This window comes from Chelmon rostratus, chromosome 16 (genome assembly GCF_017976325.1).
Source record: "Chelmon rostratus isolate fCheRos1 chromosome 16, fCheRos1.pri, whole genome shotgun sequence".
NCBI classification, from domain to species: Eukaryota; Metazoa; Chordata; class Actinopteri; order Chaetodontiformes; family Chaetodontidae; genus Chelmon; species Chelmon rostratus.
The window spans coordinates 18,596,302-18,620,626 of record NC_055673.1 but is presented as its reverse complement, the minus strand read 5'-3'; the positions used below and the strand labels follow the sequence as shown (position 1 = coordinate 18,620,626).

Here is a 24,325-nt window from a genome sequence, read left to right as displayed (position 1 = left end):
TTCACATTTAAAACAATAAAAAAAAAGAGCTATTAAAACTGGGGGGCTGTTTTCCATAATCACCCAGTTATCATTGAAAAAAACTGACGTATCCGACTTTGACCTGTTGCTGAAAAGCAAGACAAAAATACAAATGAGAGAATAAAAGGTATTCCTTCAGTTGGTGTTTTGACGATGGTGGTGGAGAGCACTAACACGCTGATTCAAAATTACCAAAAGGTTCGGCTGAACTGAGATCTGGTGACCGTGAAGGCCATAGCGTAGGAGTCATATCATTTTCATCAAACCACTCACTGAGCCCTTGACACTGTGCATGAAAGCATGTGCATACATCCCGGTCGTCCACTGATTCATTTAGGTTTGTCCTTCCATCTGTCTGCCTGTGTGACTCCATGAATTCCACAAAAAAAGATCGACAACTTTGAGCGTGTCAACGATTAATGCAACAGTGGGGTTTATTTATACATGTTTTACACTTATCAACACAAACAGAACAAAAACCAAACGCATCAGCTGCTGGCTCCTGGAGAGGCGACAGAGAGAAGAAACACGTCAGATCACTCAACACAGAGTAAATATGAGTGTGACACAGAAATGAAGCGCTAGGGCCGTAACTAAGCACACCTTGATCTTCACCCTGTAGCAAAGGTAAAGATACCCACCAGAGGAGGATTTGAGCTGCTCCAGAAATTTGGACTTTTCTGCTGTCACCAGTTTATGATGCGCCTGGTCCAAACTCTTCCCCACGGCACCCTTCCTCACTTTATCCCAGTCTTTCTCAGTCTACATGCAACAGACAACGCCAAAAATAAAAAAAGGGGGCTGTCAGTACCCACAGGTGATTAATCATCTTTCAGGATGTGAGGCTCCATAGAGACACATAACCGAGGTAAATAACAAAGAAAGGAAGAAAAAGAAGAGAACAAGTAATGAAAATAATAAAAGAGAGTAAACTATATATGCCAAAAAAACAAAGCGATATTTGTTGTCAGCAACTTCTTCTTACCATATCTTTGAAGGCCTCTCCGTTGTAGTAGCTCTTGGATGCTGGGTACTCTATTCCACTCTCAAATAGCTGCTCCAGGCTTGACGCCACCAAATGCAGCTCCTCTCCATCGTAGGCGTACATCTTTCCATCCTCACAGGTCATCAGAACGAGCTGGTCACACGGGAACGAGGTCCCCTCCACCACACCCACAACCTGCATGCTTACTATCTCCGGAAGGTAGAACTTTCCCCACCCATCCACCACGCTGTGCTTCCCTCTGTAGACGGTGTCATCCAGGTCTCCTATCAACCACGTGGCACCTGCTGGATTCTTTAAGGCGCAAGTCTTGCGTTTCCACGTGGACATGAGGTCTGACACCCATGTCAGGTAATTTGGACCTGCAGCACAATGTCAGGCAAGAGGAGTTTGGTGGATGAAACTTATGATAGCACACTTCTCTTATGTGTGAGGTAAAGACATTGTGTGGTCTGCCTGTGCCTACCCCTGTTGCTTTGCAGGAAATGAAGTATATCAGACGCCGGCCTGAAAGGTAGAAAAGATCACAGAAAAGAGATATGGCAAGGCTAAGACACAGTAGTGTTTACTGGGCCATTGTAAGAAGAGTAAGCTGTAGTGATGATGACAACAGGACAGAATATACATGTCTAAGTGGCATAATGCTGACTTGGCTCAGTATGGGAATAATGCTGTAGCCGCCTTACATTTAAACTACTTTCCAGTATTCAAACTGGCCACTACTGTAAAAGCACCGGAACGAGTTACAGGGAGGAAAGGTGGATTACTTCTGCAGCATCTTGTTATTTAAAACTCCCTGAACAGAACACAAAGCTGGTACTTACGTGCTGAACTTTACTGGACCATGAGCCATTCTGCCTCTCTGTCACCTAGAAAGCATTTGTATTGTTAGAAGTAGGCAAAAATACTCAAAATTTTCACTAAAATACTGACAGTACGATGCAATTAAAATCATGTATTGACTTGACTTTCAGTGCCCAATATAACAACAAGGAACATTTCCTCTCGCATGTCTCCTGCGGCCAGAATCAAAAGCTACGGACAGCAGCCTCTGTTCTTCCTGATAATCAGAAATGTCACATTTAAGAATCTTACATTTAAAAACAATGTTCACTTAGGTGTATAACAACCCCCCCTCAAAAAAAACATGTGTACGCCTTGTTCACCGTAATCACTGTTATTGTTACTACACTATTTTAACAGAGATAACCTACAGTCTGAAATTAACACATCGGTGTGACACAAATCCTTGATCGTTTACGTTATTTAAATAAGTCCAAGAGCAAGAGTACTTACCTCAGGTGGAGAATAAGCTGAAGCCTTCGCCCCCCTCAAGGAAATTATGGTATCAGAGAAAACATTTTCTTTCAGTTTCGCTACCCCCAGCTCCTGTGCTGCGTTCAAGAGCTGTGCGCATCAAACGTTTCAACTACAAGCGCCTTATTTCAGTGAACCGTTGGTCTCAATTTCCATCCGGCACGTCCGGGGATATGACAAACAGGACCCTGTTGTACTCCCAGGTTTCTTTCTGCATGTTTTCCCTTAAGAAGTCGGGGTTATAGAGGCATAGAGGCAGATTGTGCAAAGTTGGGGAAAGGTTGGTCACGCCTCCCCAAGTTTTACAATTTGCATTTTTCCATTTCGAAAAACAATAAAACTTTATATAAATTGGGGCTTTCTTCGTTGTGTTTATGACTAACTTTACCATGCTGAGCAGTTTTTGTTGATTCTACTCACAATAATCTAGATATTTCACAGTGTCCCTGAAGGCAACAAGAGAGTGTGACGCAGAAGTTTTTAATCTGATGGACTATAACATATTTTACATCTATTTTGCATCAGATTAATCTTACTTTGTAAGTAGCTTTAAATGGTAGCTCATTTTTAACACCGAAAGGCTGTTTTTAAGACGCTTATGTCAAAATATAAACTCAAAACACACTGCGCATGCGTACCGATTAAGCGGAAGCTCTATGTGCGCCAGGCGGAAACTGTAACGTCCTTTCTGCTCCCGGACTGCCATCATGGTGAGTTCGCCATGAGAGTTTTAGCATTTCTAAGTCAAATTTCTTTTTATATATACCATTGTTCTGGAACAACAACAGTACTGTCTGTTGCTAACACACTCAAATGCATATTTGTGGAGTGTTTAATGAGGGAATGTAGGTTTGTTTAAAGTTTTAACGCTATGTCTGTAAGATGTCGGCTATTGCCCGCATTACAACGTGGTCCTTTACGTCGAGAGGGCCGAGAACTGATCGGTTAAGCAAACCCATTACATTTATTTGGCCCCCAGAACATCAGATTTTATCATGTGCTTACGACGTTTTTCAAGTGAAATTAATTTTATACCCACTGTTCAATCCAGTCCCGTTTTGTGAACAGCACGTAAGTCGTTAGCAAGAACATTAACGTTAGCTAGCTAACCTAGCTAACATTAGCTACTGTAACAGTATGTATCAGCTGTCGCTATAAAGTGGAATATTACAGGCTGGGCATGCTATAAGTCGCATACTTCCTCAGCCTGAACACTTACCTGTCGTCGTAGAAGTAGGTCACTCGTGTTGTGCATCTTTATTTGTATTTTGTGGTCCAAGAAAATACTGCACTTAACGAACGTTATCCAAGTTTAAGACAGCCGGCCTGCTTTTCACTTTCAGTCATTTCTTATGTGCTATTCTCTGGTGTCTTTCTCAGGTGTTCAAACGCTTCGTCGAGATCGGCCGTGTTGCCTACATCTCTTTCGGACCCCATGCTGGCAAGCTGGTGGCCATTGTAGATGTCATCGACCAAAACAGGGTGAGCGCCCCGAAGGATAGCTGAGTTATCAGTGTTAGCCCCACATTCAACATATTGATATTGATTGTTTCTTGTCTGTCCGCTATGCTTTTCAGGCTCTTGTTGATGGTCCATGCACAGGCGTGAAGAGGCAAGCCATGCCCTTCAAGTGCATGCAGCTCACAGACTATGTCATCAAAGTACCTCACAGGTGAGTGGGGGCACTGGTCAGATCCGTATCCGTAATTCTGTAAAATTCAATAGAGATTATCACTTAAAGCCAAATTGAAAATACCTAAGGATGTGTTTATTACCGTTTCTCTGCAAATCCGGTTATGTGCACATTGAGTATTAGCCTAGTTCTAAAATGATAATCTGTTCAAATATATCCTTTTTTTGGTCATTAAGGATAGCTGAGTTTCCATATATTGGTGAACCTACTGCAGTTGCACTATTTCAGAAGGTGGCCTATAATGTTAGCCAACCGATGATTTATGTCCATGGTATACTTACATATACTTGCATAAATGCACCAATGTGACTACCTTGATTGTAGTAATTCTGTTAAGAATTGTCCAGTTGACCACTGAACACATCACTTCACATAGGTCCAACTTTGAACAGGGCTTTTGAGTGTCAACATGAATCTGGTGTCAAGGGTTTTAGAAATGTATTTTTAAGTGGTTATATGTGATGAAACATTAACGATGTCTCTAGTGTTAGTACTGACTGTGTGATTGTTCACAGTGCCCGCCAGAAGTTTGTGAGGAAAGCCTGGGAGAAGGCTGGAGTCAACGAGAAGTGGGATCAAAGCAGCTGGGCCAAGAAGATCGAGGCAAGACAAAAGGTAAAGGCTGTGTTTGTGTTTCTGGTCACTATCATATTAGGCTTTAGAAGGTACTGTAATAAAGGCACATATGAGAGAGACATCATTTCAGCAATAGCAGTTTCATGGTTCTGCTGTTGGATTTCTTGGCTTCTGCAGCATAGGGTATTGTGTTATTTAAGACATGGTACAGTACATATTGGAAATGTCTGTTTCGAATTGGACAAGTTGGGGTTTTACTCATTAAGTCTGTAGCTGTTTCGTAAACTGTAGGTAGAAATTGGTCAGTTTGTTATTTGGCAAACATGAATAAACATGCACTGAATTTGAGTTGTGTTATTCTGGAAATGTATATTTTACATGCCATCATTGACTCTTATTGTCAAAGCCAGGGTTATAGATATAGGTTACCATCTCACCTGAGTGTGTTATCAAAGCATCTGGGTGGTATTTAGGGTAGGTGCAGTGGTGGTTTGTATTATTATAGTTAGACTTCATTGCCATGTGTGACAGATGACACATGCTGCTCATGTGTCAAGATAAAAGGCCATGGGTACTAACATGGTAGTTAATACACTGCAAGGTTTCCCTCCAGATGCTGGCCAATTTAAGATGAAAACTAATTTTATCCAGTATCTAATATAAAATGTGCATCCAGCTGGTGTATAACAGCTTAGTGTATGACTATCAACTGTCAGCTACAGAGCTGCGCCTGACAGATCCTGATGGCATCTTGTCTTCTGTGTGATTGATTCAGGTACTAGATGATGGTCTAAACATACTAACCATATGACCCTTCATGTGTGAAATGAGGCCTCTACCTTTTGTTTAGTGGAGACCACCCACTTCCCCTCCAACAGCTATAGGAAACTGTAGATTGGTTAACACATCTTTAACATTGGAGATGTATTGTCCGCCTCACCAACACTCATAAGTTAGTCTGGATAATGTCACATGCGTCATAATACACAATTGCCTTGTTTAAACTCCTTGTTTATTTCTCCCAATACTTATCTGTGGTGTCTACACTCCATTAAAGTGGTTTTCCCCACTTTGAGGTTGTGTACTAATGCTGCACACCAGCATGGCCAAGCATGGTCACAAAACTGAATTATGTTGAGCTAAGGTGATTCAGGTTGTATCCCTGACCCAGTCTTCTTGGTTATTTTTGCAGAGGGCCAAAATGACCGACTTTGACCGCTACAAGGTGATGAAAGCCAAGAGGATGGTAAGTGCAGCAGAGACTGTTACTACTAAATTATCTCACTTAGGCTGCTTTCATTACTGAAAGACCAGCAGGCCAGCAAAACAACATGAGCTTATGCTGCAATGCACTGCAAGCCGGAAGTCAATAGTTACTGAGTCATTATTCCCGACTTCAGTCTAAATGCGTCCCAGTGCATCTGCTCAGGAAAACGCAGACATCCGCAGCAAACTGATGTTAGATTGGCAAGTATCTGAACTGGACAAGCAAATTAGAACAATTTTAAAGAAGCCAGGAGGAGCAGGCTAGCACCACCTGCTCGCAAACACTTCTGTCAAGCACAAATCAACTGAATGGACACGTTTCACTACACAAACACTGAATGCTGGAAAGGTTTTAAAGGCTTTATTAACATACGTGTAAATGTCCGGTATACTTTTCTTCACCTAATTTAACATGTTGAAACAATGAATATATAATATAACAATTTTTATCTTTAATTTTTTATTTTAGATAATTGATTTTTCTAAGCTCAGTTAGCTTTAGCTGCGGCAGCATCCCTGTTCTCTGTTGGACTAATTGTTTTAACTTTGACACAACACATTGCTCTCAATGTGTTCATTTTACATGTGATTCATTAGGTACAGTGTCTTTCATTTTAATAAAAACACTGTATAGTTAATTATGAAATGAGTTAAAAGGGGTCACACTTTTATGAGATGGATGAGCATGGTTGATTTAGTGAGGCCAGCTCTCAAATGTACCCTGACCATTGTCCAGCTCGCTCTGTGAGGCAGGTTTTGTTATACTGCCGTTTGATGAGGCTGTGTTGAATGTGATCAGAGCCTTTTCACAGATGGCTGACTCAACAGCTGCGGCTAATGACATTAATGAAGGGTCAGTTTGGTTTATGCCAAATTTATTCACACGTACTGGTATGTTTTTTAAACAGGGGTTTCCCTCCTTCATTCTTAAAAATAATTATTACTTGTGCCTGTGAGCAAGCATAGTCAAGTTAGTGTTATTTACAGTGCTCACTTTTTTGGTTTTTATGGTTCTCTAGTCTAGGTGTAAAGTGTATTGATCCTACAGCAGTTTTTCATTATGATTTTTAATTAATACGCCTAATGTTTTTGTTTCTGCAGAGGAACAAGATCATCAAGCATGAGGTGAAGAAGCTCCAGAAGGAGGCAGCAAAGAAGTGAACAGTTTTCACTAAATAAATCTCCTGTTCAATTGTTCTTCTGTGTCTTCTCTGCTTTTTTTGTCCACTTGACAAAACATGTAATGGCTCGAGTAGATTTGTCAACTCTGCTGTGATTATGAGTAAACTTTATGGACCGGTTAATGCCAACTTCCAGTGTTTTACATTTCATGGAAACGTTAATATTTCAAATGTGAAGGGTGCTGCAGAATATACTCTTGAACTGAACACATTTTTGGACCCAAGTAGAATCAGTGATGTATCCAGCTGTATGCAGAATGTAGTCTGACGGTGGCCAACCTTCATCCAGTGCTGTAGTGCTTCAGCCAGATCTGTTGTTGCTCACCTTGGTCATTAACCTGAAGGATCTGTTTGGAAGGTATCAGTGACATTCAGTAAGTTAAAACCACAGGATCAGTGGTAAATACACTGAGGTCAGGGTTGTTATATAACCCTACCCCACCCAGATTCCTTGTTTCTTGCCACATACATAGCATGCTATTAAATAATACAAAGGTGTGGAGTGTTTTAAAGCTGTAATGTCTCGGGCATAGTGATTGTTCTCTAGATGAAGAGAATGATCAGTCGTCCAGAGTTGAGGACAGGGTCACCGGCAGTTCAAATAACACTCAGCTAAAAATGAGTTTTCGCTGCACACTTCAAAACTTAGTCCGAGTTATGTTGATCCAAGAATCTTTAAAACCACTTAAAATACTTGGTGCAGAGCTCCCGCAGGAAGATCTACTTGACTGTTGAGTTTCATGTACTGTAATACTCACATGCATTGTGGTCATTACCAACTGTTCGTCATCTAGTCTTGGCCTGTGATTAATTTGATCAGGATTGATGGACAATCCACTAAGTTTGTCTTCACTACGGCCCTGGCAATGTTTGAAGTAATTTGATTTAAAACATGTACCAAATCCATATTTAAAGCGACTCCCTGGACTAAATAACAAGATTGTGTTGTTTGTTTAGCGCTAAGAACACCTCTCTCCACTAGATGGCAGTGCCGGCCAGTGGTGGACTATGACCCCTTTGTCTTTTCGTTTTTTTTTTTTCCAATTGACTTGAAAGAAGCACAAAACCAAGGTAATACCTCTTCAGATGCATGAGCTTGATTTTGCAAAGTGAAGACCTCTGTTGACCGAACACTTGGATGAACTGCTTGCTGTCAGGGTGTGGTGATGGAAGGAAATTCATAATTATTAAACTGAAGTGCTGTCAGTCAAACAGACCACCACACAGTGCTGCCTGCCACCAAGGGCCTTGACTTGAAACAGATGCTCATTAAAAACAAATCTTTTTATAGAGGGGCCTGCAGCCCAGTCCTGGCTGAAGTGAACCAGCGTGGTAGGAGATGCTGCCACCAGCCAAAGAGGTTCCACTTCAAATCTCAGAGAGGAGCTTGTAAATATTACATAACTGCATGCTTGCACATTGCCCAGCTGGTTCAGTGCAGAGAAAAGGGACACAGGGTTGATGCCAACACACCTCCCCTCCCACCACCACACAACAGGCCTTGGAATCCTCCCTGGCAGCCTGAGAAATGTGGCGGAGGATAGTTGAGTGGTGAAGGAGGCCTGGGGCCAACTCACTTTGTGGCCTGAATGACAGCTCGCTCGGATTTGATCTAGAGTATAAAATCTGATAATGACCCATTGTTCTTGTGTGGTCTGATTTTCACTGTAAATACCAGTTTTATCTGTAACTCTTACAGTTTGAATGCCTTCTACCACGATCCGAACATGAACACAGGCCGGGTACAGATAAGGCCAGAGCACATTTGTGTTATTATCGTGGGGCCTGATAAACACGCTTTTCTCTGAGCGTAGTTCTGACGTCAGAGATGAAGTGCCGAGGCGCAGTGATGATAGAGGTGTCAATCACAGGTAAAGACACCGGAAAACTAGTCAATCCCGCGCAAAAAATAAAAGCATGACAAAAAGAGTGGCCAATTTATGCCTGTAAGGCAGCCGAAAAGTGAAGCTGATCTTGATGTCTTCAAGGATCTGGAAAAAAAATATGAATACTGACACATTGAGGTCATTGCCTAGATTTACCATATTTATTTAGTTTTATAGACTGATACTGAAAACACACGCTGGTTTGTTGTTCACAGCTTTAGAGTTATTTATTCCTAAGATGTTCTTACTGAAAGCAAAATACATAAATAAATAAAAAAAAACAAGTTGTACAAGTTCTACCTCTGTGCCTCTGTGTTAGTTGTTATATAATTGTAATTTAGCTAATTTAGCTTCATAAGACAAATTATATATATAATTTAAACCCTCTCTTTTCTCTTCCTCTAAAAGCTTTTGATGAGTTAATTATCTATTGAGGAGGTTAGTTGTCTGAGGTCCAAAAGGTGTGATGAGTAAATGAGGAAAGAAGATGAAATCCAAAGTAAAAGGTCAACATATCAAATCTAAATAAATCACATCTTAATAATGATTGCAAACAGTGTTAAAAAAAACAGTAAGATCATAAAATTAATTGCTGCTTTTTACAGCCCATAAAGTCACTAAAATACATCTATCTCGTACTATTCGACTGGAGCTACCGAAGGACGTTGCTTTTATTTTGAAAGCAACGCTTCCTGTATTGCCCTGCCACCTGCGTGTGTTTGACGCAGCAGAACGCGCAAGAGGGAGAGGGGGAGAGAAAGAGGGAGGCAGAGTTGACAGTGTGACAGACTTACACGGGGACTCATTGGATTAATCGTCGGCCGGTTTGCTGTCAGTCGGTACCGAGCGTTTGATTGTCCGGCGGAGGATTTCAGCCTCGGTAGAAGCCCGCAGCTCACCGCCCGGAGCGCCGCACAGGTTTGAGGGGAGCGGATAGGACGGCTGGCTCAGATTCCTCTGTGGTGAGTGGGGACTGGGGTAGCGCACGCAGGCTGGCGGTGTGGGCCCGTGTAGTAATATGTGTCAAGTTCGCTGGGCATCGCTGGATTTGAGCCGGGGACTCGTCTTTAATGCGCATCCTTCGAGGCGCAGTTGAGCATGCTGCCCGCGTCCTCGCTGCTCTCATGTGGAAGCTGTTGGCGCAGGCTGCGCTGCACTGTCATGTTATTGTGGACGCAGCCAGCAGGCGTGTTGACAGTACATGGGGACGAGGGGGGTCCCATATGGACAGCAGCCCCTATACAGTGGAAAATATAGCTGGAGCAGCGGAGAATGGTCAGCGCAGTGTGGACACAGCAATGTTGTGATATTCCACCGATGGTGTGTTTATTATGGTCCTACAGTGAGGCGTTCAGTGCTGTTCAGGCTCTCTGTGCACAGGACATTCTTGAAGGCTGAACATGTTCAGAGTGTGAAACTAAAAATACTACAGAAAAATCACTGTATCGTCCCTGTAGTCCCACATACAGCACTGCATGTTACAATAAAATCCTGTGGCGTCACTATGATATTCCTCCAGGGATGTGTAGTATTCAGTCATATCTGTAAGCAGTGGTTCCCAGCCTGGGGATCTGGATCCATGCAAGGGGCCACATGTATGTTCTGATTGGTCATGCACTCATTAGGACAGGGCAGCCTCTTTGGTAGAGTTTCATGCATGCAGAATAAAATCTGTAATTCTAATAATAATGTGTCTGAAGCTTGTGAACTAACTTGGGTAACTTTGATACCTGAAATCAGACGTACCAGGAAACTGATTTTCCAGTCCACCAGAGACTCGATAGCTCCCAGGTCATATCTCGTATCTTGGAGGCTATGAGAGTTTAGCAGCTATTATAACAGGTCCTTGACCTGATGTGTGTTTCTGTGCACACATGCACACTACTGCCTTGTAAATCAATACACATGTTTTCTGAAACATCAACACCTACACGTTGTCGACGTCAGACGGCGAGTTCGGCAGTGTTGAGATGACTTCTGCGTGTGAGGGGGGAGACAGCAGAGACAGATTGAGATGTCACCTTCCTATTGAGAGAAAAATGACTCATTCTTTTCTCACAGGTACAATCCTCCAAGTGAGGATCACAGAAAAAGCACAAAGAGCTTTTTGGGCTTTCATAGTTTCATTCGAGCAACCACAGGCTGCTGGTGGGTTGGAGCCGGTTTTATTTTTTTCCGTCTTACTCTATCCGGTTTTGTTGATAGGCGTATTCCCTGGCAACAGTTATTATGGTTTCCTGTTGTTTCTGTGAAGCCAGGTGAATGGGACACACCTAGGCGAGGATCACCTCCCAGGAATGTTCTTTGCCTGTACATAGTGTCTTTTTCACCATCTCTGCGTTCTTGGCATGCAGGTAGTTTCCTGGAAGAGGAATGCCATGCCGCCCCTGGAGGCTTTGTTTCGTAATCAGGGCCGTGAAGCAACACGCCGTGTGACGGCAGTCGTCTCTGGTGAACAGAGCCGAGGGTCAGAGGTGTGAGCGCGGCGGCATTTGAGATGAATTGATTTAGGATGGAAGAGTTTCGTCACCCCTGAGAGACAAAAAATATCAAATGAGACAACAACACTGATTATGAAACAAGAGAGAATGATTGGAATCCTGATGCAATGTATTAACGAGCATGGACAAAAATAGCTGATCAGTTGGTAAGCAGAAGGTTAATCTGCAAGACCTTTAATAATCAATTAAAAATGCTGAATGTTTGCTGGTTCCAGGTTCTTAAGTGTGAGAATTTTCTCCTTTTCTCAGTTTGATATGATTGTTAATGGCACATCTTTGGGTTTGTTCAAAACAAGACAATTCAAAGTGTCATCTTCGGTTTTAAGAACTTGTTTTTTAGTCGTTTTTGAGATTCCATTGATTAAAACAACTAATTTCATAATGGAAAAACAATCCACAGATTAACTGAGAGTAAAGCTAATGTTTAGTTGAAGCCTGTTAACACTGAAACTGGCAGTTTTTGACTTTTTGTATTTGAAACAATGAAAGAAAGTGGAGTTTGATGATGTTGTGAAGGATCATGGGAGATGTTGCCTTGTTAAACAGCCAACGCTGCAGATGAAAATGAATAAATCGTGCACCATCTCGGGTCGGCAATACAAGCAATAATAAACAATAGAGCGGCTCACTGGCTCGCTCGCCCACTTCCTTCCTCAAACTCTGACGTCTCATCTGGTGTTTCTCATGTTTCCCTGGAAGTTGCAGCAACTGGACGTCTCTCTTGTTCATCTTCTACCATTTTTTTCCCCTCAGATCACGAGAAGATGGAGCTGAATTGAGCACAGTGGGACAAAGCTCTGTGAAGCTCAAGCTACCTCGAGAGGCCGACAGCTGGTCTAGAATCAACCGAACCGCCGCCGCAAACCTCGCCTAGCTTCAGCCCGCTCAGGAGGAGATGGAGAACTGACCGCAGAGCAGCAGGCGACTGAAAGCAGCTCCTCCCTCCCCGTCCACCAGCAGCCATGGCGGGCATCAAACGGCATCATGATGGGAAGATCGCCGGGCTGTACGACCTGGACAAGACGCTGGGCCGTGGGCACTTTGCTGTGGTCAAGTTGGCCCGACACGTATTCACTGGGGAAAAGGTATGCGTGTCCATGTCTGTACATGCGAGCGCAATGCTCTGTTGCCAGCGATGGAATTTCCTCATATGAATAGCTTTATAGCTAATAGCTTTGAGTAGCCTCACCCTTAGAGACAGACATACCAAAAACAGGTCAGCGGTAACACTTGTAGAGATCTGAGTAATGTCTGGAAGGTGAGATGAATGGATGGATTGATTTGCCAATATATTATGTTGATCTTGGCTTTTATGAGTGTTTTAGAACCATCACATGATGATCTGATATTGTTTATGGGGGCGTTCCCAACCTGATAAGACTAAACACTAAATATCTGCAATGTTTTTGTTTGATAAGCATCACATTATCTCCCATAGCAGCGCTGCTCATCACAGTTAACCACAAGTGTCAACATACTTGTACAGTGTGACTAAGTTGCTGCTGATAGTTGGATCTTGGGGCAGATGTCTATCATCCGTTTTTTCTCACTGCTATGCCACTCCTCTAGGTTGCAGTGAAGGTGATAGATAAGACTAAGCTGGACCCGGTGGCGCGGGGGCACCTTTTCCAGGAGGTGCGATGCATGAAGATGGTGCAGCACCCCAACGTGGTGCGCCTCTACGAGGTCATCGACACGGCCACCAAGCTCTACCTCATCCTGGAGCTGGGAGACGGAGGAGACATGTACGACTGCATCATGAAGCATGACGGAGGCCTCGCCGAAGAGGTGAGTTGGCAGCATGGTGGCCATTGGGTTGCACAGGATCGGTCCTTCAGCTGGCAGGTGAATGTTCATCCTACCTGCGTAAGCGTCCTTGACTTAGGAAGTCTCTGCCAAGAGATTTGTAAAGTATCATTTTAATTCTCCTGCGATTGGATGCGGATCACTGAAGTTAAAGTCTCTCGGGAACAGAACAGAGCTCTTTTTTTTTTAATTTTTGGCTGAGACTGTCTTGGAGAAATCCAGTGAAGGACAGTTCAAAGGTAGTTAGAAGCTCACCAATGCATTGCGCATACAGATTCTTTAAAGTTAATAAATTCCAGACACCAGGAGGCAACTGGAAAAAAGGAAAAAGGGATGAGACGTTCTCAAACTGTGCAAAGGCACCTGTGGCTTTGTGTTGACTTTTTATATCCACTCGCTGGTACACGGTGAGGTAGCCAGTAAGCATGTTGAAGTCGGTTTCAGAATATGTTGAATTGTTAGTGCATGAGAATTAGTCAAGACGTTTTTTTGTGTCTTTAAAGGAAGATAACATCGAAGGAAATATACTTATTATTATTCCTTGTTCAGAGTTACATGAGAAGATTGATATGACTCTCAGTCTTATAAGTATGGCGCTAAAATTAGCATAGCTTAGCATAAAAACTATGCCGACAGACGTGACTCTGTTTGTGAGGAGTTGTTTATCTTGTGTTTGCTGAGCTCACTTCCCGACATCTCGACTATACTGAGATACGTTGCTATTGCTTGCTACCATCTCCTCTCTCCTCTCCAAGGTGGCCAAGTGCTACTTCGCCCAAATTGTCCACGCCATCTCTTACTGTCACCGGCTGCATGTGGTGCACAGGGACCTGAAGCCCGAGAACGTGGTGTTCTTCGAGAAGCAGGGCGTCGTCAAGCTCACCGACTTCGGCTTCAGCAACCGATTTCAGCCCGGGAAAAAACTCAACACCTCCTGCGGATCACTGGCCTACTCCGCTCCTGAAATCCTTCTCGGGGACGAGTACGACGCTCCGGCTGTGGGTGAGTCGAAAGAACTGACGGAGAATGAGTTCTGGTTTATGTAGCGGGGAAGCATCCATGCTGATTTATCAAAGTCAGGTGCTTATTAGAGCTTTTACCTTTGCTGGAACAGGAAACTGTCTCAGTCTGTAGTCCAGTGTGTGTTCCCAGCAGCAGGCCGTGGTACAGGCTGTCCTCTACTGTATATCAGCCTGGTCGACCGATGCTTTCACGTTCACACACTCTTTATCTGCTGATATAACCTACTGATATCTATGCATGCACTGCACTGTATGACCTACAGTACTTTGGATGGCACACTGGCAGCTTTATCGGCCAGCTGATAGAAGGAGAGGAGCGGCTCAAAGTTCAGAAGGTGTTATCGTACTTGGAAGTTTGGAAATTAGACCATAACCTAATCCAGAGAATCGCAATGCCACACCTGCACTTTTTTTTGTGTCTGCAGTTTGCATTCATTGACAGTCTTGGCCTTTCTGTGTGCAATAAAATCTGATATCTGATCGGGCTGAAATTGGTTTCCCCACACTTCTCGCCACTCTCTTCTTCTGTGGTTGCAGTGCACGCACACCTCAAGCAGCCTGACCATCATCTCTCTCATTGATAGTGGTAGCAATCCTGGCCGAGCCACAGCTTAGGTATTAGATTAAAATGTAATGGAAAAGAAATGAAACAGAGGCGTGCAGATTGAGGGGGGAAAGAAGCGTAGGGGAAAAAAAAGGGCAAGAGAGAAGAGCGAGAAAAAGCATCAGTAGCCCCTCTGTCTACCCAGAGGCCACTGCGTCAGAGCAAGGGAGAAGCACTTTCTATTTTTCTGACTGAGTGGATTTGCAGTGGCTATTTTCTTCCGTCTGCCTTCGCTCCATCTCAGTCGCTTTTGTGCCGAGCAGATGCTCCCAAATATTGAAAGTGGAGTAATAATAGTCTCTGTTATTTGGCTGCATGTGTGGTTTTGGGTGATTGTGTGGGCAGCTGTACATGTGAGGTCAGCTGTCCTGTAAAAGCCTGTCTGAGCACTTGACCCAGATGACGAATCAGATGTTAGTGGACATTTTTAGTGCATGTGTGTGCATGTGCTCTGTCCTCCGGAGGGTTCATGCGGCTGGTGTACTATTGTTCATTCAGCTGAGATGATGATGTTTTGATTGCATGGATTATCCACCCAGCCGGGATGTAATATTGTAGAGCAGAGCAGAGCAGGCTGAATGGAGGCCAGCAGCCCTGACGTTTGGGGCTTTGAGGAAACATGGCCTGGGATCACATCGCTGCCAAGGTACCTGCTGACAGTCTGTAGGGTGCTGAGTTTTGCTGGTGACACGCCAGGTGGCGACGAGCCCAGTCTTTTGCGGAGATAAAGAGGCTGTCCTGGCCTCGAGTCGGCCCTGTGTGGAGTTTGGTGCTCTTTTGAGGAAGCGCTGAAAATAATTTGAGATGAAACGTGATCCAAAATAGAGAGGGGAATGTTGCACCAGTAGTCAGGCCTGCAGAGCGTACAGAAGGAACCAATTAGCAGGAGCCGAACACTCCAAACTACAAAAAAAAAGCAGAGGAAAAAGACAAATTTATTTATTCATCCAAGGTGTCAAATGCTTTTCCCAGCAGAAAACTTCAGCATTCTCACATGCTTGGGCGTCAGGACCAGGGCTGCAAATACGAATGATTTTCAGTATTGATTTATCTGTTGTTTATTAATCATTTGGTCTATAAAATGTCAAAAAACTACCCATCATATTCTCCCAATTCCCAATTTGACTTACCAACAGCCCAAACTTCAGCCTCTGAAGGCTAGAAATAAATGGTCAAAGACTAACAGTGAGTGAATAAAAGGAGAGAATGATGAACAGTGTGGGAAATGTGAAGGAAGTGGCAGGTTTAATGCAGCGCAACAATGTTTGTGCACTTTAGGGAGCAGATGACGGACTAATAAGTGTTATGAAAAGATGCCTGTGCCTTGATGTTATGCAGTGTGTGGGCTCTCTCCTTTTTGTCTCCAGTAAATGGAAATTTAAATATAGATTTCTTCTTCCTCTTCAAGAAGCACAAGCTGCACTTCAAAAAAAAAAAAAAAAATTAACTTACCTAATAGCAATTACAAAGAACATATCCTGGGCACATGCATAATTCAGAGCATATCTGTGCATAATGAACATGCACAAGTGGGAGGTTTTGGTTTTTTTTAGAAAAATATGTTGCATAATGATCAGCAGGACAGGATGCAGAACTTGGCCCACTCAGCCTCGGGGTTAACAGTGTCAAGACACGAGGGAGAGGTTGTTGGTTATCCCAGGGAAGCAATTGGCGTTTAAATGCAGTGCAGGACAGCAGAAAGGCATGTTTACACTCCCAGCTGTTGCCAATAAGTAGCCGGCATCATTAGCCCAAGTGATGCTAATGTGCAGTGACGTGAGATGTGTCCGCCATCTGGTTTATAAATAAAGTTATCGCAGAAGGAAGTTCGGCGGACCGCTGACGCAAGTAATGAGGGAGCAGGGTCACGGTTGCTAGGATACGTTGGCTACGGGCAAGATGGCGGTGGGGACTGCAGCAGCGTTTGCTCCCTCCATCGGCTGCATGAGACGCTCCTTCACAGCCGCAGAGCAATAAATACTCGCCACCCACAGCGAACTGGCACATTTACTTTACCAGATTGAAATCTCCAGCGCGTCCTGGCAAACGGCAGGGATATGAAGAAATGTGAAGACATATCACCAGGGCTGTAGAGGAGGAGAAACCCACTGAAACTCAGTTCGCCACTTTTTGTTTTTGGCAGAGTAAGTCTTTAATTTGTCAAACTGATCTAAGCTACACGAGCACGGGGTCTGTTCGGAGTAAATTTCATCAAGAGGAAGTGAAGTATTTTACATTTCTTAATATTTACAGGAACTGATATTTGGCCCCTTATTTATTTATTTTGTTTGATCGAACAGTGATCTCTGGATAGAAGCCGCAGCTATGGGCACGTAGTACCATAAATGCCAATACAAAGACAGAAAAAGACACTTAATGAAACACTTTAAAGCTGCACTCATCAAAAGTTTATATTAGCAATTAATCACATGACTATATTTAATGTATAAAAAAATATCATCCAACTGTGAAGTTCCCTTCACCTTTACGGATCTTTGCAGCATCTTTGAGCTCATTGTTTTTGGTTCGGCCAGTCAGAAACATATCTCTGAATTCATACTAATGCTGCAGTGTCTGCTGGACATGCAAGTAGGCGACGGTTGGAACATGCCGGCAACAAGCGTGATGCATCAGTGTTGTGTTTACAGCTTGTTCCACTGCCGCCGAGTGTCAGCTGATTTAGTTAAAAAGAAGAATATTAATGATAATATAAAATGATCATCACTGCAACAAATAATAGTTAAAAAAAAAGATGTTAGATAACATAAAACTATGAAAAAATCCAGATATGAAAAATCTGGTGTGGCACGTGCCCCCTCAGCTTGAATGGGAATGACGCATCCGGCAGAATGTGTGTCAGTGGACCATCCTGCTGACCAGAGCGGCAGAGAGTGCCCAGAGCACAAAGTTGCTCTTTTAAAATGGATAATCAGTCCAAGAGAACTGTTCCATGAAATTAGCATTCGTATGAAGCTCTGGGGGATGAACACGTTAACCCACTTTCCTGCGACTGTGTGTTTGCGTGGGAGTGCATGCATGAGCGTGTGTGAGCATGACGCCGGCGGCAGGCAGCGGCACAGAGCTTCATCCCTGGTTAGACAGATGTGTCCTAAGCCAGTACATATTTATGGAAATGGCTCTGATCGAATAGGATTTATGCTTCATTTGAACTGGGGGGAGACGGCTCTTGTTTTTTATATCTAGGTCACTAAGCAGAAAGGACACGTGCGCTTATTTTGTCATTTCTGTGGCCATCCTCCTTAAAAAATTCCCACTTAGTTCTCCTATTACGTGCCACACCAGGATGTTTCTGTATGAACAGGCAGCATTCTCTCTGTGTCTCTGCAGATATCTGGAGTCTGGGGGTGATCCTCTTCATGCTGGTCTGCGGTCAGCCCCCCTTCCAGGAGGCTAACGACAGCGAGACGCTGACCATGATCATGGACTGTAAATACACAGTGCCTCCACACATCTCCCATGCATGCCGAGAGTGAGTAACACGCACGCGCATACCCACACAGATGGACGGAGTACTCTGCAGGTGCTGCATATTTCATGTTTGTAGATGTGTGAAGAAGAAAAGAGGACCGGGCTCTCTTCTGCTGCTTCCTCGTTGTCCTTCTTTTTGCTCCGTGCTGCAGTCAGCTGCTCCACCAGAGATGCAGTGCTGCGTTAAGTGTATCTAATGCACCCTTTAAAATCGCCCTTCTATTTTTAAGCTCGGGAGCATCAAGGCAGAGAGGGCAAAATAGGCGCCGTATACATCCTGAATGGCTGTAGCTCTGAAAACATGTCGTTTTTGGACACGACGTCATTAGTTTATGTTGACTCGGACACATGCTTCAAATACTGGCACACATCCTGGTTCACGTGTTGTTTGTTGCGCGCCCATGTGGCCTTGAGGAAACGGCACTTCTTCCTATTCCGTGTGAACGACTCAGCCACTGAAGTTAGTTACGCAACCAATCTTCGCTCGACTGCAACAAATGCACAAATGCAATTACAGGATTAACCCTCCACTGTTTAATTCCGCTGTATTAAAACTTGGGCATTTTTTTCAAACTTTTGGCCACATTTATTGAGCGTGGAGTTCAGGCAGTGCACTGAAGCTGATTGTCACCAGCTCCTTCATTCATTCTTCACAATCACTGGATCAATCATCAATATGTGACTACCAGCTAACTTATCCACTCACTCATATAATGCAGGTATGCAGCACGGCCATTGGAATGATTTGGGGGTTGCTAGAACCTGAATCCTATTTTCTTTTCATAGGCATTTTGTGGCAGCTATTTGTATCAACAGTTTAGCCGCTTTAGCGGCACCTAAACAACTTTATTTGGAGGTAAAACTGAAAGTTACAACATTAAATGTTTGCATTTCACAGGAAAACTGTGAAATGTTTACAACAGTGGCATGTACAGAAGGTCAAAGTTCAACCAGAAGTCTGTCTCTAAACTGTGAGGGACACTTTGTGTAACAGTTTGACTCTTTGCTCTCATTTTCTCTTCCAATAAGTTTGGCTAACATGAGGGTTTGATCAAAACCTCAGTAAATGTCTGGCTGCTCATGTTCAGTGCCCTGTCTGACTTATTTTAGTGGTGCCGTCTTCCTAGATTTCAGGAATTAACTTGAGTGCAATGTTATTATGATTATTATGGCCAAAAGCAAAAGACATTGTGATGTTTCCAAATGGCAGCTCATGAACTCGATACGATTATCCCACATACTGTGGGAGTATAAGTGTGTATCTCTACACAGCGAGAGTACTGACCAGATGTTTCTGTGGTTCCTCCCTAACCCTGATCTCCTCTGTGACTCCCCCCAGCCTTATAGCCCGCATGCTGCAGAGGGACCCCAAGAAACGAGCCACCCTAGACGAGATCGAGGGCCACGAATGGCTTCAAGGTGTCGACCCCTCCCCGGCCACCAAGCTTTCCACCCCTCTGGTGTCCCATCGCAGCCTGTCAGAGGAGGAGCACGGCTCCATCATCCAGCGCATGGTGCTGGGCGGCATCGCAGACCGAGACACCATAACTGAGTATGTGCCCCTCTGTCTCACACACACACAATTAACATGCAGCTATTCTTTCCTGTGTAATCTCAAAAAATTCGCCATGGTCCGCGAGTCCAACTGAAGCTTAATTGAGTGTCATCAACAGTTTAATTGCCATTAACAACCAGCTGGCAGTCAATCCTCAGCCGTTGCCATGTCAAATTAAATCTCTACTCCCGTCACTTCCTTTTGACTCACGGTCAGGGCCTGGTGCCGATCTGTGTGTTTATATGTGTGTGTGTACACAGTGTGGGCATGCGTGCGTACCTGTGTGCGAGTTTGGGAATTCAAAGCGGTTTGTCTCTCCGTCTTCTCAGGGCTCTGGAGTCGAATCAGTACAACCACATCACAGCTACATACTTCCTGCTGGCTGAGAGGATGCTGAGAGAGAGGCAGGAGAAGGAGCAGCACAGCCAGACACGATCGCCCAGCCCCAGCAAGGCCCAGTTCAGGTACACACACGCACACACACACACACACACACATTTCTTGAGACAGACAGGGTGCTGCCTCTGCACTGCTGCGTACTGTCAGTTTCCAGAAGTCAAGTTTGACAGCAGATGGACAGATGGAGTCTTTTTTTTTCAGCAGAGAATGAAGGACAGACTGAGAATAGAAGAGAGGCTGCACATCAGCAACATTGTGAGGGATTCAAAACCAAAAATATCTCAAGGCAAAGCAGAAAACAGCTTATATTTTCCTTAATGAGAGAGTAACTCATAATACACATTGACCTGTACTAAAATTGGAATGATGCTTGAATGAATTTTAGAAAGCGAAGTTTTTAAGAACTTGAATGCATTTTCAAATACGTGTTTATATTGAGTGAAAGCATTCTGACCCTTTGGTTTTTAGCATTAGCAGCTATATGTCTGGTCGGTGTTCAGCCCCTATTTATAGATACCAAGTGGCTGCAGGCTAAAAGCTAACCAGACAGCTAAGGAGCTAGTGCTGAAATACAGAGCATCAACAACAAAACATCTCTGTATTCTGCAGCACGGACCATGCTACCTCTCTTTTGGTTCATGTCCTACACACCAGGCAAGACTACTACTATGGCCAGCAGCCGTAGTAGTAGCTTAGCATGAAGACTGGAAACAGCTAGCCTGACTCTGCCCAAAGTTTAAAAAAAATCCATCCACCAGCACCAGCTCACCAATTTACACATTTTATTGTTCTTTTACACTTATTTTTTTTTAATATGGATTAAATAAACTGCGTAAGTACAAATGAGTGAGAGGGTGATTATCTTAGCTTAGTTTAGCTTAGCTTCACGCAAAGACTGGAAACAGAGGGAAAAGCTAGCTGGCTCGGTCCAAAGTTTAAAAATATGTCTACTAATGTCATGATATAAATGTAAAAATGACAGTGGCATTAGGAGTTATAATATGTGCTGTGATTATTTCTTGACAATACAATGTACATTGGTGAGCTGTAGCTGTGTTTTTTAACTTTGTACAGAAATAAGCTAGCTGTTTCCCCCTATGTGTAGCATGCTAAGCTAGGCTTCACTTCAGTGTCATGTACAGACATGAGAGTTGTAGGAATATTCCATATCTAAATATATTTCCCAAAATGTGGAACGAATGGAAATAATCTGTAAGTCTTACATATAAGAAATACAGTATTACTAACACTGTTCAACCCAGTAAACCTTCTGTTGTGTGTGTTTAACCCTTCACAGGCAGTCCTGGCCCACCAGGGTGGATGTTCACCAGGATGTCAGCGATGGCTTGGGGGGTCCGGGCATCTCCCACCCAGGGGGGCCACAGTCCCCTGCCCGCAGTGCTGAGAGCCTCCACAAAGGCCCCAGGCCCAAAACAGCTCTGCTGGACCTCAGCCAGCGGCAAGAGAACCACACCCCAGCATCCAGCCAGCCTGCTCGACAGAACCAGGAGAGGGGGCTCAGGCCTCTGGTAAAGCCCCACTCCAACCCCCTCAGGCTCAGCTCTCTGGCCTCAGTGGGCCCTTGCAAACCTCGTAGTCCCAGTCTTTTTAGTGTGGAGGAGGATGAGGAAGAAGAAGGGGAGGAAGACATATGTTTATCCCCTTCTGCACTACCTGCTCAAGTGGTGCTTCGTTGCAAAACCTCTTCCTCATCATCTATGTCTTCTTCCGGTAATCGGCTGACGTCCCGCATGAGTGCTCCAGTTCTTAACCAGATCCACGAGGAAGACAAAGAGGATGAGGAAGAGGAGGAGAGGAGGGAGCTGCGTGGACTCGGCCCGCCCAAACCCAGCCTCAGCCTCAACCTGAACTCTAGAATACCATCGCCGTCAACGCTCATGTCATCACCTAAAACTGTTGGTGTCACAGCACCGGTTGCCGTTTTCACCCCCAGCTCAGAGACTAGTGACGATGAGACAGAAAGTCACCATAAACCAGATACGGCATCTGTAGGTGGACAAGGGGATGAGAGAGAAGGGAGGAAAGAGAATAAAGGGAAAAGGGGGTCGGGGCAGGGCAGTCCCTCCAACTGTGCCAGTCCTGGATCAGTTTCAGGTCAAGGCAAGGGGACAGCCAAAGCTGCCAGCGGCCTGGTAGAAAGCCTAAAGCTGATGAGCCTGTGTCTGAGCTCTCAGTTCCATAACCTGACAGGGGGAGGAGGGGGGGGTGGTGGCGGCAGCGGCGTTGTCGGCGGGGGGGACACCCAGGAACGTCCCGTGTGGAGGATGTGCATGGGCGGCTCCACCGGTAGCCTGGATAAGGTGTCGCTCCTGGGCGGCCCTTCACCCAGGGGGAACCTGTACCACCGCCAGCCCCCGCTGGGAGACACACTGGCGGACCCGCTGCTGGAGGGCCCCTGCACGGGCACGCTGAGGCTGGGTGAGCTGGACCTGGCGAGGGAGAACCACAGGAACATGAAGAACCGCGTGCTGCAGATGCCTCTGAGCGACAAGACTCTGTCCGTCAATATCCACCGGAGCCCCAAGGAGGGTCTGCTCTGTACCCCCACCCCACACAGCTGCTGCCAGGTCATCTAGAGCTCTACAGACATCAGCTGCTGCACCTCCGCACTCCCCCACTCTCGTCAATACATCCCTTACCATCTTGCTTTTGTTGCAGTCATGTTCATGTTCATGAGTTCACGTTATTTGTGCATTTTATGCTGTTTCCTATTATTTAACACTTACGGTGGATAACTGGGAGAAAGTCCAAATGCCAACCTTGCACATTTAGAGACACAAAAAGTCTCCACGGAGGAGACTGGGTGCCAGTGTGTTTTGAAACAAGAGACATTAAGTATGGAAACACACACAGGAGGTGCTCACACCCCTACTCTTGCACACTTATATATATACTGTATGTACACATATTGTGCCCATCCACACACACACATGTCACTCTGATAAGCTGATACAGTGGAAAGCTGATGAGCTGGTGAGTTTTAGTATCATGTTACGTAACGTCTTTTGTTGTACTTGATGCTGTTTTTTTTAATATCCTTATTTTTTAAATTATTTTTTGAGACAATCATTTTATCCGTTTTGTTTTTTTTTTATTCTGACTGAACGAGTGACGTTACGACTGTGTTTTCATTCAAGCGAGGACAAATAACAGGGTGAAAATGGACCGCAGCACTTCTGTATGATGGTGGCACACAGTATTTTGTAGTCTATCACTGTTTTATTTTTCTATCTCGAACGTGCTCTGCAGACTCGGAAAGAAGACGCACACTCACTTGTCAAGTCTCTGCGCAGTGACACAGCAGAGTTTGTACATATGTGAATACCCTCTAGCAGTACTCTGTACCTGTAGTATTGACGGTAAAGTTGTATTGCAGTAGAAACCTGAATACTAGATCCTTATACACTATTATTCTTCACTCCTGCGGGATATTCAAGGTTTTGGTTGAACCCAGAGCAAGAAATGTGCTGAAAAGGAGCAAATAGATCTAGAATCTCCCCCGAAGCTGAACACAGTAAATTGTCGTACATGTCGTGGCAGCTCTTTAAATTCAAAGCGAACGGCCACTGGGTGGAACCTAAACCATGCGCATCCCGTAGCTTTCCAGGATCACGGTAGCCACTGTTGTAGCGTATTCCAAGACAAAAACAACAAAGGGGTTTTAATAGAACAAAACAACACCGCCCCATCAAGTATCGGTCTGTGTAACTGGATGTGTTGACCCACCCCTAGAGGAATATATACTGTAACTTGACAGTGCATGTGTTTTTGCTGTAGCAACCTTATTCTTACCCACTAAGGTCAATCCACCTGCTGTAACTACCTACGTAACAGATTCAAATGGTCACTTTACTGTAGCCTCACAGCAATACCAGCGACTGCAAAATGTACAACAAAAATGGATGTGCCATAAAATCTGTCTTGAGCATATTGTACTGTATGTACTGTATATGATAGAGATCTATTAAAATAAAATGATGTGAAT

General features: G+C 44.3%; 2 protein-coding genes across 2 annotated transcripts; both read left to right on the top strand.

Annotated features, from left to right (window-relative positions):
* The first annotated feature begins 3,004 nt into the window (after positions 1-3,004).
* rpl14 (ribosomal protein L14) lies at positions 3,005-7,073 on the top strand. The gene is made up of 6 exons (XM_041955406.1): positions 3,005-3,051; positions 3,722-3,823; positions 3,919-4,013; positions 4,550-4,649; positions 5,803-5,856; positions 6,978-7,073. Exons 1-6 carry the CDS (start codon positions 3,049-3,051, stop codon positions 7,035-7,037), a joined length of 414 nt encoding a protein of 137 aa, XP_041811340.1. The 5' UTR covers positions 3,005-3,048; the 3' UTR covers positions 7,038-7,073.
* A 2,626-nt stretch (positions 7,074-9,699) lies between these two features.
* Positions 9,700-24,324, top strand: LOC121619730 (SNF-related serine/threonine-protein kinase-like). The gene is made up of 8 exons (XM_041955600.1): positions 9,700-9,905; positions 12,198-12,529; positions 13,014-13,232; positions 14,006-14,252; positions 18,225-18,366; positions 19,705-19,917; positions 20,250-20,384; positions 21,617-24,324. The coding sequence occupies exons 2-8, from the start codon at positions 12,407-12,409 to the stop codon at positions 22,914-22,916; spliced, it is 2,379 nt and encodes a 792-aa protein (XP_041811534.1). The 5' UTR covers positions 9,700-9,905; positions 12,198-12,406; the 3' UTR covers positions 22,917-24,324.
* The last annotated feature ends 1 nt before the right edge of the window (position 24,325 follows it).